Genomic DNA, 16,250 nt, shown 5'->3' on the forward strand with positions numbered 1-16,250 from the left:
AAAGAATTTAATTCTTACCTCTTCGGCGTGGCAGGGGCAAAAGCCAACATGCGCAGCAGTGACCAACGCACGTCTCTCAGAGCCGTTATCTCTCACCCCAGCGAAATTACGAATTGGCGCCAAGACCCGCCCTCCAATCTTCTTCTTCTATTTTTATCTGGCGGTTGACAACTTGTTGTATTACCGCCACCGATGGACTGGAGTATACCCACAGATAATATTTCCTTTATACTATTAAATTCTTTTTAAAAGCCCTGTATTCTTTAAAAAAAATTTAAAAAAATTAATTTGTTCAGGTCATATCCCCTGACCAATCCGCTATCCTAACCTTAACCACTCGAGGTGAAAAGTCGAATCAATCGTGAGCCATGCAATGAGCTGCTTCGTAGGCCGGGTCTTGACGCTACCGGTCACGTCTCCCGCGCGTGCAACGTTCAGCTTCTTCTTCTTCTTTTTTCGGCGGTTACTGCACTGCCCGCTGTGGAGTGTGGGGCAGAAATGGCTCGAGTTTGGAAGAAACAGCAAAGCTCTCTGTAAAGGATAATGACTAACGGTAAGTTATAGTAGTGGTAATAGTCACTTTTATCACACATGAGGTAGGATTCTTCACGTGCCGATGCTCACAAGTCAGTGGTTAGTAACTTTTCGACTCCGGCCTCCTCTACTCCGTGTATTTCTCTGCACAGGACCCGAGCACCCCTGGTTTCGTTTACCCCGACACCGACACAGCACCATGGACCCTGGATGATGCCACAGCGGAAGACACGAGCCAGGACCAGAGCAAGGACCTCTCCGCCCCTCCCGGTCTTCGAGATCTCCACCCGGAACCACTTCTCCCCTCTTCGCGAGACGGAACGCGACGACGCTGTGATCATCGGCAGTTCCATGGTCCGGCATGTCCGCGCTACCTCAGGTAAAGGTATGGTGCGCACTCACTGCTTTCCTGGTGCTCGTGTTCTCGATGTCGCTGCGCAGGTCCCCGAGATCCTGAACGGTGACGAGCGCGTCGGAGCTGTCGTGCTGCACGCGGGGGTGAACGACATCAGGCTGCGGCAGACGGAGGTTCTGAAGAGGGACTACAGGAGCCTGATCGAGACGGTACGCAGAACATCGCCTGAAGCAAAGATCGTCGTGTCTGGACCGCTTCCCACGTACCGACAAGGACAAGAAAGGTTCAGTAGATTGTTTGCACTAAATGAATGGTTGATGTCATGGTGTAATGAACAGAGACTGCTCTTTGTAAATAATTGGAATCTGTTTTGGGAGCGACCTAGGCTCTACCGTGCTGATGGCCTGCACCCCAGCAGAATCGGAGCGGCTGTTCTGTCGGACAACATCTCCAAGACGTTACACACCATATGACTAGTAAGTCAAAGTCCAAATCACATTCTTTGCTGTCCCAAATTAATTGATATAAGTACCAGTGTAGAACACTATATAGAAACTGTGTCTATTCCTCGTTTAGTGAGGCCAAACAATAAATCTACTGCAGGATCTAAGAAAAATCTAATTGTGATTAAACCAGAAAATCTCAATATTAGTGAACAAAAACAATTTCTAAAGCTAGGTCTTCTAAACATTAGATCGCTTACACCTAAGGCGGTTTTATTGTAAATGAAATGGTCACTGATAATAGCTTTGATGTACTCTGCCTTACTGAAACCTGGCTTAAATCAAATGATTATTTCGGTCTTAATGAGTCCACTCCACCAGGATACGGTTATAAGCATGAGCCCCGTCTGATTGGTCGTGGCGGCGGTGTTGCAACAATCTATAGAGATATTCTTAATGTTACTCAGAAAACAGGCCACAGGTTTAATTCGTTTGAAGTACTTGTTCTAAATGTTACGCTCCTAGATGTAAGAAAGAAATCCCTATTATCTCTAGCCTTGGCTACCGTATATAGACCGCCAGGGCCTTACGCTGATTTCCTAAAAGAGTTTGCAGATTTTCTCTCAGATCTATTGGTCAATGCCGATAAGGCAATAATTGTTGGAGATTTCAACATACACGTTGATAACACAAATGATGCGTTAGGAGCTGCGTTTACAGATTTATTAAACTCCTTTGGGGTCAAGCAAAACGTTAGTGGTCCCACTCATCGTCTTAATCATACTCTAGATTTAATTATATCATATGGAACCGATCCAACCGATATAGATATTATACCGCAAAGTGATGATGTCACTGATCATTACATGGTAACTTGCATACTACGTACGGCTGAAATGTGTCATGTTGCGCCACGTTATCGACCAGGCAGAACAATCCTTCCAACCACTATAGATAGATTCTTGAATAGCTTACCTGATCTATCTCCGCTCCTCAGTGAACCCAAACTAACAGATGAGCTAGAGGAAATGACTAGCAGTATGAGCACCATTTTCTCTAGTACATTAGAAACTGTTGCACCAATTAGATTAAAAAAGGTTAGAGAGAAAACTAAAGCACCATGGTACAACAGTGCTACGCATGTTATCAAGAGAGAAACTCGTAACTTAGAGCGCAAATGGAAACAAACTAATTTAGAGGTCTTTAGAATCGCGTGGAAAGACAGTATGTCACGTTATAAAAAGGCTCTAAAAGCAGCCAGGTCTGAGCATCTACGCAAACTAATAGAAAATAACCAAAACAATCCAAGGTTTTTATTTAACACCGTGGCTAGATTAACAAATAAACAGACATCACCTGAACAAAATATTCCGTTACATTTTAATAGTAATGATTTCATGAATTTCTTCACTGAGAAAATAGAAAGCATCAGAAACACAATTGTAAATGTACAATCTTTGACAGCGTCTTATGATTCAGCCTCAATTATCGCCCCTCAAGAACAACTACAGCGCTTTACAACTATAGGACAGGAAGAGCTAAATAAACTTATCACTGCATCTAAACCAAGAAAAATCAAAGATAACGTCAGTAAATTATGGAGTGCCGCAGGGATCTGTATTAGGCCCCCTGCTATTCTCAATTTATATGCTGCCACTTGGTAATATTATAAGAAAACATGGAATAAGTTTCCACTGTTATGCTGATGACACTCAATTATATATTTCATCTAGACCAGATGATAACACTAAATTATCTAAAATGACAGAGTGTGTTAAAGATATAAAATATTGGATGACGTGTAATTTTCTTCTATTAAATTCAGATAAAACGGAGGTATTACTGATTGGTCCAAAAAACTGCCCACAAAACCTCTTACAATACAACCTTAATCTAGATGGACGTCCTGTTACTTTATCCTCTACAGTAAAAGACCTGGGTGTCATACTAGACCGCAACTTGTCTTTTGAAAATCATATTTCAAATGTCACAAGAACAGCCTTTTTCCACCTTAGAAACATTGCTAAGCTACGTAATATGCTATCAGTTTCTGATGCAGAAAAGTTAGTTCATGCATTCATGACCTCGAGACTAGATTACTGTAATGCTCTATTAGCTGGTTGTCCTGCATCCTCCGTAAACAAGCTACAGTTAGTCCAAAATGCAGCCGCTAGAGTTCTTACTAGATCAAGAAAATATGATCATATAACACCAATTTTATCATCTCTACACTGGTTACCTATTAAGTTCCGTATCAATTACAAAGTATTGTTACTGACCTATAAAGCCCTAAATGGTTTAGCTCCTGTGTATTTAAGAGATCTTCTATCGCCATATAATCCATCGCGCTCTTTAAGATCGCTAAATTCGAGGCTTCTGGTCGTACCTAGGATATCTAAGTCCACTAAAGGAGGGAGGGCGTTTTCACATCTAGCTCCTAAACTCTGGAATAGCCTTCCTGATACTGTCCGAGGCTCAGACTCGCTCTCCCAGTTTAAAACTAGATTAAAGACGCATCTCTTTAGCCAAGCATTCACATGATGCATCTCATACCTTTTATACTACAGTTAAATCAGATCAAATGCATTCATATTAAGAACAGCAGCTACGCTAATTATTTCCCATCTGCCTTTTTTGTTATCTCGGGACGCCTGTCCCGAGATAACTCAAATAGAGTTTGTCAGCTCCAGTTAGTATCCAGCCTCTCATGGAGACTTCAGATGCCCCAACGCCTGTGATGAGACGACTCGACGCCTGTGAAGAGACGACCCAACGCCGGCGATATGCTATGCCCTAAATTTCATGATTAACTAACTGTATTTTTGTATGTATATTTTTTAAATGCATTTTCTGTAAAGCTGCTTTGAAACAATGTGTATTGTGAAAAGCGCTATACAAATAAACTTGAATTGAATTGAATTGAATTCTTGGAGTAACGTCACCGCATTGCGAATGCCACATTCAAGGGGCTAACGTTACCACTAGCTATGCTAACGTTACACCTAGCTAATAGGCATACTGTAAATGTTTGTCTACAGAACTCTAGTCTGGCTATCACCAGACCAAGTTCAAGAATAAAATTCAAGTTCAAGCCAAGTTCAAGCAAGGTTTACCCTGACTAGCAGAACTCTATTCTTTATTAAAATAATTACAACTCGCCAACTTATATATATCTATGGTTACAAATCTCCTAGACTTCAGACTCTTCAGAAATGTCAAAACATACGAGAAATACACGTGTGTATTTGTGGAATTATTTGGCACAAAACAGTGACATTGAAACTCTGGTATTCATTCAGTGGTGATCATAAGCCTAGCTGTATTTGTTCTTGATCATGTATATTTCACGCTGCTACATAATTAATAGATTATTTATAAAAATATTAGGAGGTATAATTTACATGAGTTAGTAATACAAATAACTTGCATTATAATTACATGCATTATGTATTACTAAAGAGCTTATTAGATGTAAACCTCTGTTACTGAATAAACGCTTCATCAGAATATAGAGTTTTACTTTTACAAAAAGTTCCACTGTATATTCCATCAACTGGGGTCTGTATTTATATAGTATTGGAGTGTCAAAATGACCAGACGAAAACCTGGAAAACGATGGAGAAGGACTGGTAATGAAGAAGACCCAAATAAACGTCCAAGACGGGCTGCACAATTGGTGAGTAGCCTGGCATAGTCGTGTTGCAAATTGGCTGCAGATAGGATATTTAATGCCTTATTTTCCTCCCTGCAGTCATCCCTCCCTGCAGCCACCAGTGTTCATGTGGAGACTGATCAGCAATATTTAGGTAACTTATGAAATGTGTTGGTTGGTGTGTGTTTAATGTTCAAAAAGCCACACCCAGTCCCATGTGCAGAGGAGAGAGAGATCCTGAACAGAATTAGTTCTGATTAAGAATCACAGACCCTGTAAATAGATAGTAGATAGAATGCAGTCTACAGTTGGTCAAACCATGGCAAAATAGCTTTCTCTTATTCTTCTCTTTTTCTTTTTTTTATCTTTTGAGTTTCTTACAAGAAAGGAGAAATCTGAAAATTTTAATTTAAGCAAAATGAGACTCTAATATTGATCTAGAAAAAAGGTGTGAACCACTGATGTGTCCTCTTGTCTGTGTCAGGAGGTAGCAGCAGCGGAACACAGCAGGGGGGGGTGCCTCCTGGAGGAACCCAAAACGCTGTACTTCAAGGGGAACACGCCCAACATCCTGGTGTCCATGCAGGATGTACCGCACTCACACTCGGACATCAAGTCTCTCACCACCTGCCAGGTACACACACCCTGTCTGTCTGTCTGTAATGATGTACAGTATATTTTGTCACTGAGCTGGGGTCTCATTTATAAAGCATGCGTACGCACAAAAAAGGCCTTGAAACAGGCGTACGCCACTTTCGACGCATAAGTTGTGAATTTATAAAAACAAACTTGACGGGATAATTTGCGCACCTGCACGCAAACTCTGACCCATGCGTACGAACGTTTTGGAGACGGCGCAGTTTGGCGACACCGATGTTGAGCTGGAGTTAGTAATGGGCGATATAAACAATATGCGATATAAACGATACAAAACTGGCCTACGATAGAGATTTTATTTCTATTGCGATAATGCATGTTGATGACGCAATCTACCCGCGGAATTTAGAGCCACGAGCTGCAACCGGCTGAAACGCATCATATTCGTCGTCATCTTGAGTAAACATGGCTGAAAGCGAAACGGAGGAGCTGGTGAAAAAGGTGCATCATCCATTATTTGGACTTGGTTTGGATTTAAGCCGTCCGACGAGCAGCAGCAAACTATACAGAGTGTGTGGGGCAACAGTTCGGTAACACACACGACTAATCTGTTCTACCACCTCAAAACAAAACATGTCACTGAATACCAGCGCGTATTCACAAAATAGTGGTGTAAACACAACATCTCTGTGTGTGCCCGATTTTAAGATTCGTTGTTGTTGCTTTTTAACTGAGAAGACATCAGTTTTTCTGCTCTTTGCATCTTTTGTGTCCTTTAAAAAAAATAGCCAAACTACATTTGGAGTGCCTTCTGCACTGTTTTGCACGTTTTACTGTCTATGGCACTACTGTAAACAAACTTTTATACTTAAAGCATTTTCTTTACTTGACGTATACAGGTGAAACGCGAAAAATTAGAATATCATGCAAAAGTAAAAGGTGAAACTAATATATTATTTTAGACTCATTACATGCAAAGTGAGATATTACAAGGCTTTATTTGTTATAATTTTGATGATTATGGGTTACATACGGTGGCCGAGAGAGCTCAACGCGCTGCAACTGAAGAAAACACATGCCAATAGAAAAAAACACCAGCAAATTAAGAAAACATCTTCATCAGTTTCACAACACACGTGTGCTCCAAATACTCACAACACAACCAAATACAGAAACGCGCTGCAAATAGAACAGAACACAACGGAAATGTTTCCGGGGAACCCAATAAGTGACGGACCCGGCTGGGACGTGCTTGGTGCTTAATACTGCTTAAAGCTACTTTCATTTTATTTATTTATTTATTTATTTTTTGCAAAACATAGAGAGGACACGTTTATGACATACAACTTTGTATACAATATACAAAACGTATTTACAATATGTTCAATGTTATAAGAATACTAATCAGATAAGAACAATGAGCTGAAGACTCAAATAAATAAATCAATAAAAAGATAGAGAAAAAGAACATGAGGGAAAGATATTAATCTATACATCAGTTAACTTACATTGTACACATTTTGTCATGTTACGTTAAAATAAGTTTCATAAGAAATGTTAGAATGCAGGGTCCAAATATGACGCATATTTTAAAAACTGTTGTATAAAATCTATATTTATTTGCAACAGTTATGTTAACAGCAATAAAACTATATTTCTGGTAAGAACAGCTATTATGAATATAATGAGGAAATTACGTTGTCTTTCGTTTATCATCAAGTCCGTTCCAAGCGGCTACATAACGGCACACAAGTGCCCTGCTCCCTCCAAAGTCCCCACTTCAAGGGCTCTGCCGTCTGCCCTTCTAAGGGCGTAGGGCATAGGGATGCTCACGAGCAATAAGCATGTCCCAGCCGGGTCCGTCACTTATTGGGTTCCCCGGAAACATTTCCGTTGTGTTCTGTTCTATTTGCAGCGCGTTTCTGTATTTGGTTGTGTTGTGAGTATTTGGAGCACACGTATGTTGTGAAACTGATGAAGATGTTTTCTTGATTTGCGGGTGTTTTTTTCTATTTGCATGTGTTTTTTTCTATTTGCATGAGTTTTTTTCTATTTGCATGCGTTTTTTTCTATTTGCATGTGTTTTTTTCTATTTGCATGCGTTTTTTTCTATTTGCATGTGTTTTTTTCTATTTGCATGCGTTTTTTTCTATTTGCATGAGTTTTTTTCTATTTGCATGCGTTTTTTCTATTTGCATGTGTTTTCTTCCGTTGCAGTGCGTTGAGCTCTCTCGGCCACCGTACTTACAGCTTATTACAGTTTTTTTGGATTGCTTACACACTAAAATTAAAAGTAGTACACTATTAGCAAAACCTTACACTCAAGAAGCAAAACATCAGCCCATATTTGCACAACTATAAGCACATTGTCAACCTCACACTTGTTGCAAAACTCTACACACAGTGATTTGCAAAACACTAAACACACTTAACATACATTACACACAAAAATCTATCATGAAGTCACTTCCTTGCAATACCAAAGCACTGGCTGTCAAATTACCGCACCGTCAAACCAATTGGTTCAACACAGTCATCAGGTGTGCAAACACTTGTTCGCTTAATTGTAGACACACCAATCAGGTGTATAAGCACTATAAAAAGCAGCAGGTGAATTCATCGGTCTTCAAGCACAATGGAAAGAGAAAGAGTAAGATGAGGAGGAGAATGAGGAAGACAAGAAAGTGCTCAAAGAGGACCGAATCTGACAAATGAGATCCGCGCAACACTGGTTGACCACGTTGTCAACCACGGCCTGACGCTGAGGGAGGCTGGACTGCGAGTACAGCCAAATCTAAGCAGATACACAGTGGCAAGTGTGATAAGAACATTTCGACTGGAAAGGTACTAGATCTACACTGAACTGCACAATTTTGCCTGACACTGTTCTTCAGAGAGTTTTACGAATGGATGGAGAGGAGATCCAGCATGAGTTCATTTACGTAGATGAGGCTGGGTTCAACCTGACGATAACACGAAGGAGGGGAAGAAACATCATTGGCCACAGGGCTATAGTCAATGTCCCAGGGCAACGTGGGGGTAATATAACACTGTGCAGCCATTACACAGAATGGGGTCCTCCACCGCCATGCCCATATGGGCCCTTACAACACAGCACTCATACTTACATTATTGGACCAATTGCACAACGTTAACAGCAGCAAATCAAATCGATCATAATATGCAGAGTTCATATGCAATACATTGTTGTCTGGGACAATGTGTCTTTCCACCGCTCTGCTCTGGTTCAGAAATGGTTTCAGCAACATCCACATTTCACCGTCCTGTATCATCCACCATACTCTCCATTCCTCAACCCTATAGAAGAGTTTTTCTCGGCATGGCGGTGGAAGGTATATGATCTCCGTCTCCAGGCTGAGATACCCCTCATCCAAGCCATGGAGGAGGCCTGTGACCAGATGGAGGTAGCAGCAATGCAAGGATGGATTCGTCATTCAAGATGTGTCTTTCCAAGGTGTCTTGCTAATGACAATATTGCAACATTGCTTGCGATGAAATTCTCTGGCCAAATCCAGCTAGGCGAAGAGACAATGTCTAGTTTATTTTATTATTTTTATTTTTTTACAGTAAACTTACAGTACAATACGTAAAGTGACATTTTGTTACAGTATTATGAATCTCCATGTCAAGATTTTGGGCGTGTTGAGAAATAAATGAGTTTCTTCAGTCTGCAACATTGTCTTGTGTAGTGTTTGGTGAATTTACATTATATATACTTTGTTGATGGTAGCCTACTCTAATCATATGGAAGTAGAAGTGCTAAAAGTGTTTTAGGTTTATCACAGCAGAGTGTAACTCGTGCAAACAGAGTATAGTAATGTGAAACGTGTGTGTTTCATATGGTAACAAAGTGTGGTTTTTAAACAGAAGTGTATATTTTTTACAAGTGTGTTTAATTATGCAAAGGATCTGTAGTGTTTTGCTAATTGGGTGTGTGGTTCTGCTAATTGTGTGTAGTGTTTTGAAAACACGGGCCCTGTTTTGAAAATCGTGCTTAAGCAATCCAAAAAAACTGTAAAACCTTTTCACAATATTCTAATTTTGAATTTGGGGTTTTTATAAGCTGCTAGCCATAATATTTAAACATTAGTTTCTTTAAACAAACATTAATATTAATATTTAAAGTCTCTGCAGCTAGTGTACTTGAATTTTATTTATCTGCAACATTATGTTGTATAATTACAGTTTTGCACAATAAATGTTCTCAAAACTACACCGTTTCTTTCTTTCTTTAAAAAATAGTTTGACTTTCCTTAGGGTCTGTGTAACCTGTTCTGAAATGGTTTTATTGTAATTTATATATCGTGATATATATCGTTATCGCAAGAGGCTGCAATGTATATCGCAATATGGATTTTAAGCCATATCGCCCATCCCTAGCTGGAGTTATGTCTTTTTGGTCACTTTTAGGCAGAAAATCAAAGAAAATTATACAGCTACAGAAAGATAATAATTTCACTCACCAAGCATATCACTTGAAGCAAATATCCATCCATTCTTAAATGTCCGCGTCAGCGAGCGCGTTGGGCCGTTTAGTGAAACTGACGCATAATATAGCCTGACGTAAAACCGTAAATCTTTATTATGAGTAGTAATCATACATAGGCTACAGTGCATGTTCACAATAACAGTTTAAATAAATAAATTAATAATTTACTAAACTATATGTTTTACTTCTAATATTAAACATTTAGATTGAATATGCCATTCTCATTGGAGTTAAACACTTAAAATAGGCCTACATGAAATCATTACATCGCCAGACAAGTTCATTTGATCTTGGTCTGTAGAGAGAGAAATAATCTGCGAACATAGATTGAAAAGCACATAATCTTAGAATAATTTCTTAAAGGGCACCTATTATGACATTTAAAATGTTCCTAATGTTGTTTAGGGTGTCCCCAACAACAGTTTTACATGCATGCAATGACAAAAAACACTTTTGTTGTCGTATAATATGCATTTATTTTTACCTGATTTGCTCACCGACTCCCAAATGATTCGTTCAACGACTCGTTTTTCAAACCCCTCCTTTGCGCGACGCTAATCTGCCTTGATTGGTCAGATGACCCAGCAGTGTTTACAGAGATAATACTTATTTTTAACACGGAGTACAATGATGCTTTTCAATTTTGTTATAATAATGATATAGTCCACTGCTTTAGTTTGTAGTAAAAAAACTAAAAATAAGATAAAGAATTTAATGTTAGCGACCATAGCCCAGAGTTCATATTGTAAAAGCACAATCAGTCTTTGTTTGCGTTAGCCCGATGCATAAACATAACGTTTAAAAAAAAAAAAAAAAAAAAAAAATGCAGTTACGTTACTAGTACGAGGTATTATTCTATTCTTTAAGACAACTCTGAAAACAACGACAAACACTTCACATCTCAATACAATTGTCATTGAAGACCTAGAAGCTAAACGGTGCTTACACAACAAACAAAATAATTATTAAGCATGCTACATAAAATATAAAAGCAAAAATTATTAATAACACTTACAGGTTGTGATACGGAGGAGGAAGCTGATGCAAATACACTTGGAACTGAACCTTCCTTCAATATCAGCCGGCTCGCGAATCCAAGTTTGATTGCATTTAAAAAGCAATCGTCTTCAAAATGGCGCGAGCAAAGCACAAGGCTCGGACTATACTTCTGTGGTATAGTTATATGAATTGTAGCCACTTAGTCTTCAAATGCTCCTCCTTGGGCAGATGAAAAAAGTTGGCTTTTGAGTCGCACTTCAGAACACAGCGTCTCATCGCCATGATGTTTTCACGTTAGTTTTCCCTGGCCTTGGAGCGCAATAAGTGGGCGTATCGTATTCAAATAACTTGACAAGTTGACGTCATCTAGTCAGAGAAAAAGCTTCGGTCTTCTAACGATTCATAAAAATGACTCAGAGTCGACTCTTACTTTTGAAAGACAATAACTTTATATACGGTGCACTTTCATATTTCAAACTTTGCAGGATGTTTTTGTTCACTTAGATCTATGTTACACACTACATGAAAGGTAAATTTCAAAATTCCATAATAGGTGCCCTTTAATGCGCATGTGAACGCCATCAGAGTTTATCACAGGTTCGCATTAAAGTCTGTGTAGAGAGAACGGTGTCGTCTTAGCGGCCCCTAATTTAATAACTAATGAACGTTGCGACGGAAGTGAATTAATCACAACTAACTTTAGCTAGAAAAAGCTAGATAAATAGCTAGATAATACCAAGTATTATCCATTTGTCTCTGTAAAGCTGCTTTGAAACAGCCTACACTGTTAAAAGCGCTATATAAATGAAGATGACTTGACAAAAATTTAAATATTCAATAAATAGAAATATTTGTTGTCGATGCAATGCTTTTGAACACTTTTCTTCTGGCATCTTTAATGTTTTAACTATAATTGCTTATCATGATAGCTGAGTATTAAATGAATAGATGAATAATTGTCTGAGAAAATAGCTTAGTGCAAATAATGCACAACATGGTCTAAATCTGTTTCAATTAAAACTAAGATTTAGCCCGTGGAAAAGATTGATAAAAATAAATGTATTTTACACTATTTCATTTATTTATTTTAAAAAAAAGGCAAACTAAACTATTTTTATTAATGTGACGTGACGCACATCCATATTTCATATTGACTAATGTCTTGTTGGCTACCTACCGGTAAACATGTTAGATGATCACGTGAATGAATAATCATATGCAAATGTTATGCAGATGAAGATATGCATAGTAAAACTAGGCATTGTAAGCTCCTTATATGGTTATTTCGGGGAGGAGACGCATGTGCGCACAATCTTCTGCTGACTGGGATTTATAAAGTGAATGTTGCGCAGGTTCTGGCGTACGCACGGTTTTATAAGTCTGAATATTTTTTTGCGCATGCCATTTTTGGCTTTCGGGCGCACGTACACTTTTAGTAAGGATCCTACGCACAGTTTTATAAATGAGACCCCAGATCCTGCTAAAATATGACACAATAATCTGAGTGTAAGAAAGTGATATACAGGTTGAGACGATATAGGTTTTGGGTTGTGACAAGATGTTTTTTGACCCTTAATTATTTTTATTCTATTTTATTACCAGCACAAGGTAGCGTGGCACAAGAGAGTATTTCAACTGTTAACTCTATCGAAGACAATGAAGAACCATCTTCCAGATCAGCCTTCAGAGATCCTTCTGATGACCTAACAACTGAACTACATGGCAATGCTGAGTATGATCCATCTCAATTATTTGAGGAAGCTCTCCCTGATGTGGAGGATTGGACATATGATGATGGACATTTGTTCAATGAGGGATTTGAAGAGGGTTTGAGTGAGGACTGTGCAGAAGAGTCAAATTTCAAGGACACAACACACAAACCATTATATGACAATGCATCAATAACTGTTGCAGAGAGCCTTCTGATCATCATGGCTTACGTAAACTGTCATAAAGTAACTGATAAGGCCCTTAGTGATTTGCTTAAAATGTTTAAGTTGGTTTGTCCTGATAGTCTGAATACAGACTGCTTAAACAGTGTACAGAAGTTAAAAGACTTTTTTTTCTCACATGCTGCATCATCTCCTATTGTATTGCATAAATATTGCAGTACTTGTTTTGGGTCATTAGAAGGTGAACAATTACAATGTCTATCTTGTGGGACCAGTGTGTCAGAAGAAAGATCCTCATCCTTCATAGAGGTTCCAATTGATGCCCAAATAAGGTCATTGTTTCTCAAGGCAGGTTTTCAGGAGAAACTTAACTTTAGATTAAGCAGGAAGAAGACAGATCCTAACAACATTGAAGATATATATGATGGAGAAATTTACAAACAGCTTGTAGATGGGAGTGGTCCTCTTAGTGACCCTAAAAACATCTCACTTACTTGGAACACAGATGGGGTACCTATTTTCAAATCGTCCAAGTTTTCAGTGTGGCCTTTTTATTGTATCATCAATGAACTGAGTTTCATGGAACGCACAAAAAGAGAGAATATGATATTTGCTGGACTTTGGTATGGGGACTCAAAACCATCCATGGTTACATTCCTTAGACCACTAGGTGACACACTGAGTAAACTTGCAGATGATGGAATTCTTGTGCAACCTGCAGAGTTGACATCTGAACCTTTTGTGTGTAAAGTGCTCACCATTGCTGGAACATGCGACTTACCTGCTAAAGCATTAGTCCTTAATTCAGTGCAATACAATGGGAAATTTGGATGTCATAAATGTGAGCAGCCAGGAGAGACTGTAAAGACAGGGGAAAGGGGACATGTTCATGCATTTCCATACCAACATAGAGATCCAAAAGGCCCACTGCGCACAAATGAAAAGTTTGCTCTTGATATGAAAATCTCAAATGAGACCAAAACCACCGTTAAAGGAGTGAAGGGTCCCTGTTGGCTTAGCAAACTTAAATGTTATAACCTTATCAAAGGCACTGCCATAGATTACATGCACTCAGTCCTTCTTGGAGTAATGCGCCTTCTGATGGTTCTGTGGTTTTCTTCAGAGTTTTCTCGTCAGCCCTTCAGCATGGCAAAAAATGCAAAGGAAATTGACAGGCGATTTCAGGATATCTCTCCTCCATCCTCCACTCGATATCCTCGATTAGTGACATCTCACAGAATGTTTTTTAAAGCATCAGAATATCGGGATATTTTGATCTTCTATGGACCTGTTGTTTTCCGTGGAATTCTTGCAACACTGTACTACAAGCACTTCCTTCTACTAAGTGAAGCCATTTTCATTTTGTTGATGGAATCCATATCAGTTGAACAGATTGATCATGCAGAGAAACTACTGTGGAACTTTTGTTCCCAAATGGCTAATCTATATGGTGAGCGGTACGAAACTGCAAATGTACACCTTCTTGTGCACCTAGCAGACAGTGTGAAGGCCCTTGGTCCATTATGGACTCATTCGTGTTTCCATTTGGAGGACAAGAATGGCTATTTGTTAAGGCTCATACATGGCACTCAAAATATACCTATGCAGATGGTCCATGCAGTCAAACTTGTGCAGTCTATTCCTGTTATTTCACAAACCATAAAACCAGGGAATGCCATAGCTGAATTTTACACACGGATGACTAAAGATGATAGTTTCTGTCAGGAAAACAATGATTTGTCTAGGACCAAACTATATGGAGCATCTAGTGAACTTCAACTGGACACAGTTCAACTCTCTACATTGGAAAGACATACTGGTCATTGTATCAGTTCTAAAACAGTAAGGATATTTCACAGGGCACAAGTTAAGAGAAATTATCTCACCTCAAAACACTATGGGAAAGGCAATAGAAGAAACAATTTTACAGTCGTTTTTTCTAGTGATGGACAAAGAAAGTATGGACAGATTGAGTTCTTCTTTACCTCAGAACATTCATATGCCAAATGGGCCCTTGTTCATGAATTCAAAGTTGCTGGTTTTTCTTTGCTGCATGATAGTGTAACAAATGGTACATGCAGTCATGTTGTTCCCCTATTGGAAACCTCTGTTAATACAGTAGTTTCCTTGGATCATATATTGGGTAAAGTTGTTTTCTTAGACTTGACATCTATGCCTGGCATTGTTTTTGCAGCTAATTTCTCAAACACACTTGAAAAGTTTTAACCCCTTAATAATATTGGGTTTATACTGGATGCAACAGTGGGTCATGGTCAGGGTGTGTGGTGGCAAGATGAATTGCCTCTATTGTATTATCAGGGTGCTTGAATTAATTGAATTAAAACAGCATGTGCTCTATTATGTGTTACACTTTTACTGCTCTATACAATAGAGCTTTGCTGTGAATTCTGTCAGCACAATGTCAACATTTAGAAAGTTCACAAAGGTGTCTTTTGAGCACATCATGGCTTATGTTTTGATGGGTTACGTTTTGGAACTCAAAATTGTAATTAATGAATTGTATGGCTTGTGTCAGAAATGTATTAATTAAATTTATTATTACGTAAACCATCTATTTGCCTGAATTGACTTCTTTTCTTAAATTTTGCGTGAGATAAACTGAGATATGATTGAGCTATAATATTAAATAATGTCTCATATTGAGACTAATTTGAGAGCTTGCACTGTTCTTTTTGCTGAAACACTAGAAAGAGACAACTGTAAGAGAATCTGAGAACTCAAATAGTGAGCAGTACGAGACATATTTCTCACTGAGATATAACTGAGATCAAATTGAGACATATTTGAAAGCAGCACAGTATGTCTCATTTTTCTCTTAGTTGAGATCAGGAAAAGAGACAGCTGTGAGAGAATTTAGAGAACTTGCACTGTGCTCAATGTGAGACTTAATTCTCAGGAGAGACATTTGAGAAGAATGAGAAAACCACTTTGGTCTCAATTAGTGCTCATTTATATCTAGGAGATGTAAATGTGACATAAAGGAGATCTCATCTTCAATTTTGCTTTGCTATGGGCACTTTAAAGTTGAAAAATTAAGTATAATACATCTATACAATACAAGTCTTTTTTGTGACATTGGGTTGCACAGTTTTCATTTAGGACACCTTTTTCATACACGCACACATACAAATGCGTCCTTTCATAGGCACGCATCATACATAGCCTACACAACATGTAAAGATACGTGAAAATGAAAAAATAAGTTACTTTAATTTGAAAAATCAAACATGCTTCTGTACAATGTGCT

At 38.6% G+C, this 16,250-nt stretch overlaps 1 protein-coding gene across 1 annotated transcript; it reads left to right on the plus strand.

Moving 5' to 3' along the window:
* Positions 1-4,375: 4,375 nt before the first annotated feature.
* Positions 4,376-15,885, plus strand: LOC306998947 (uncharacterized protein; the record flags this gene model as incomplete). Its single annotated transcript, XM_079613346.1, has 5 exons — positions 4,376-5,008; positions 5,084-5,138; positions 5,469-5,618; positions 12,693-14,824; positions 15,823-15,885. Exons 1-5 carry the CDS (start codon positions 4,922-4,924, stop codon positions 15,883-15,885), a joined length of 2,487 nt encoding a protein of 828 aa, XP_079469472.1. The 5' UTR covers positions 4,376-4,921.
* Between the last annotated feature and the right edge of the window lie 365 nt (positions 15,886-16,250).

Source organism: Phoxinus phoxinus (genome assembly GCF_949152265.1).
Source record: "Phoxinus phoxinus genome assembly, chromosome: 5".
NCBI lineage: Eukaryota > Metazoa > Chordata > Actinopteri > Cypriniformes > Leuciscidae > Phoxinus > Phoxinus phoxinus.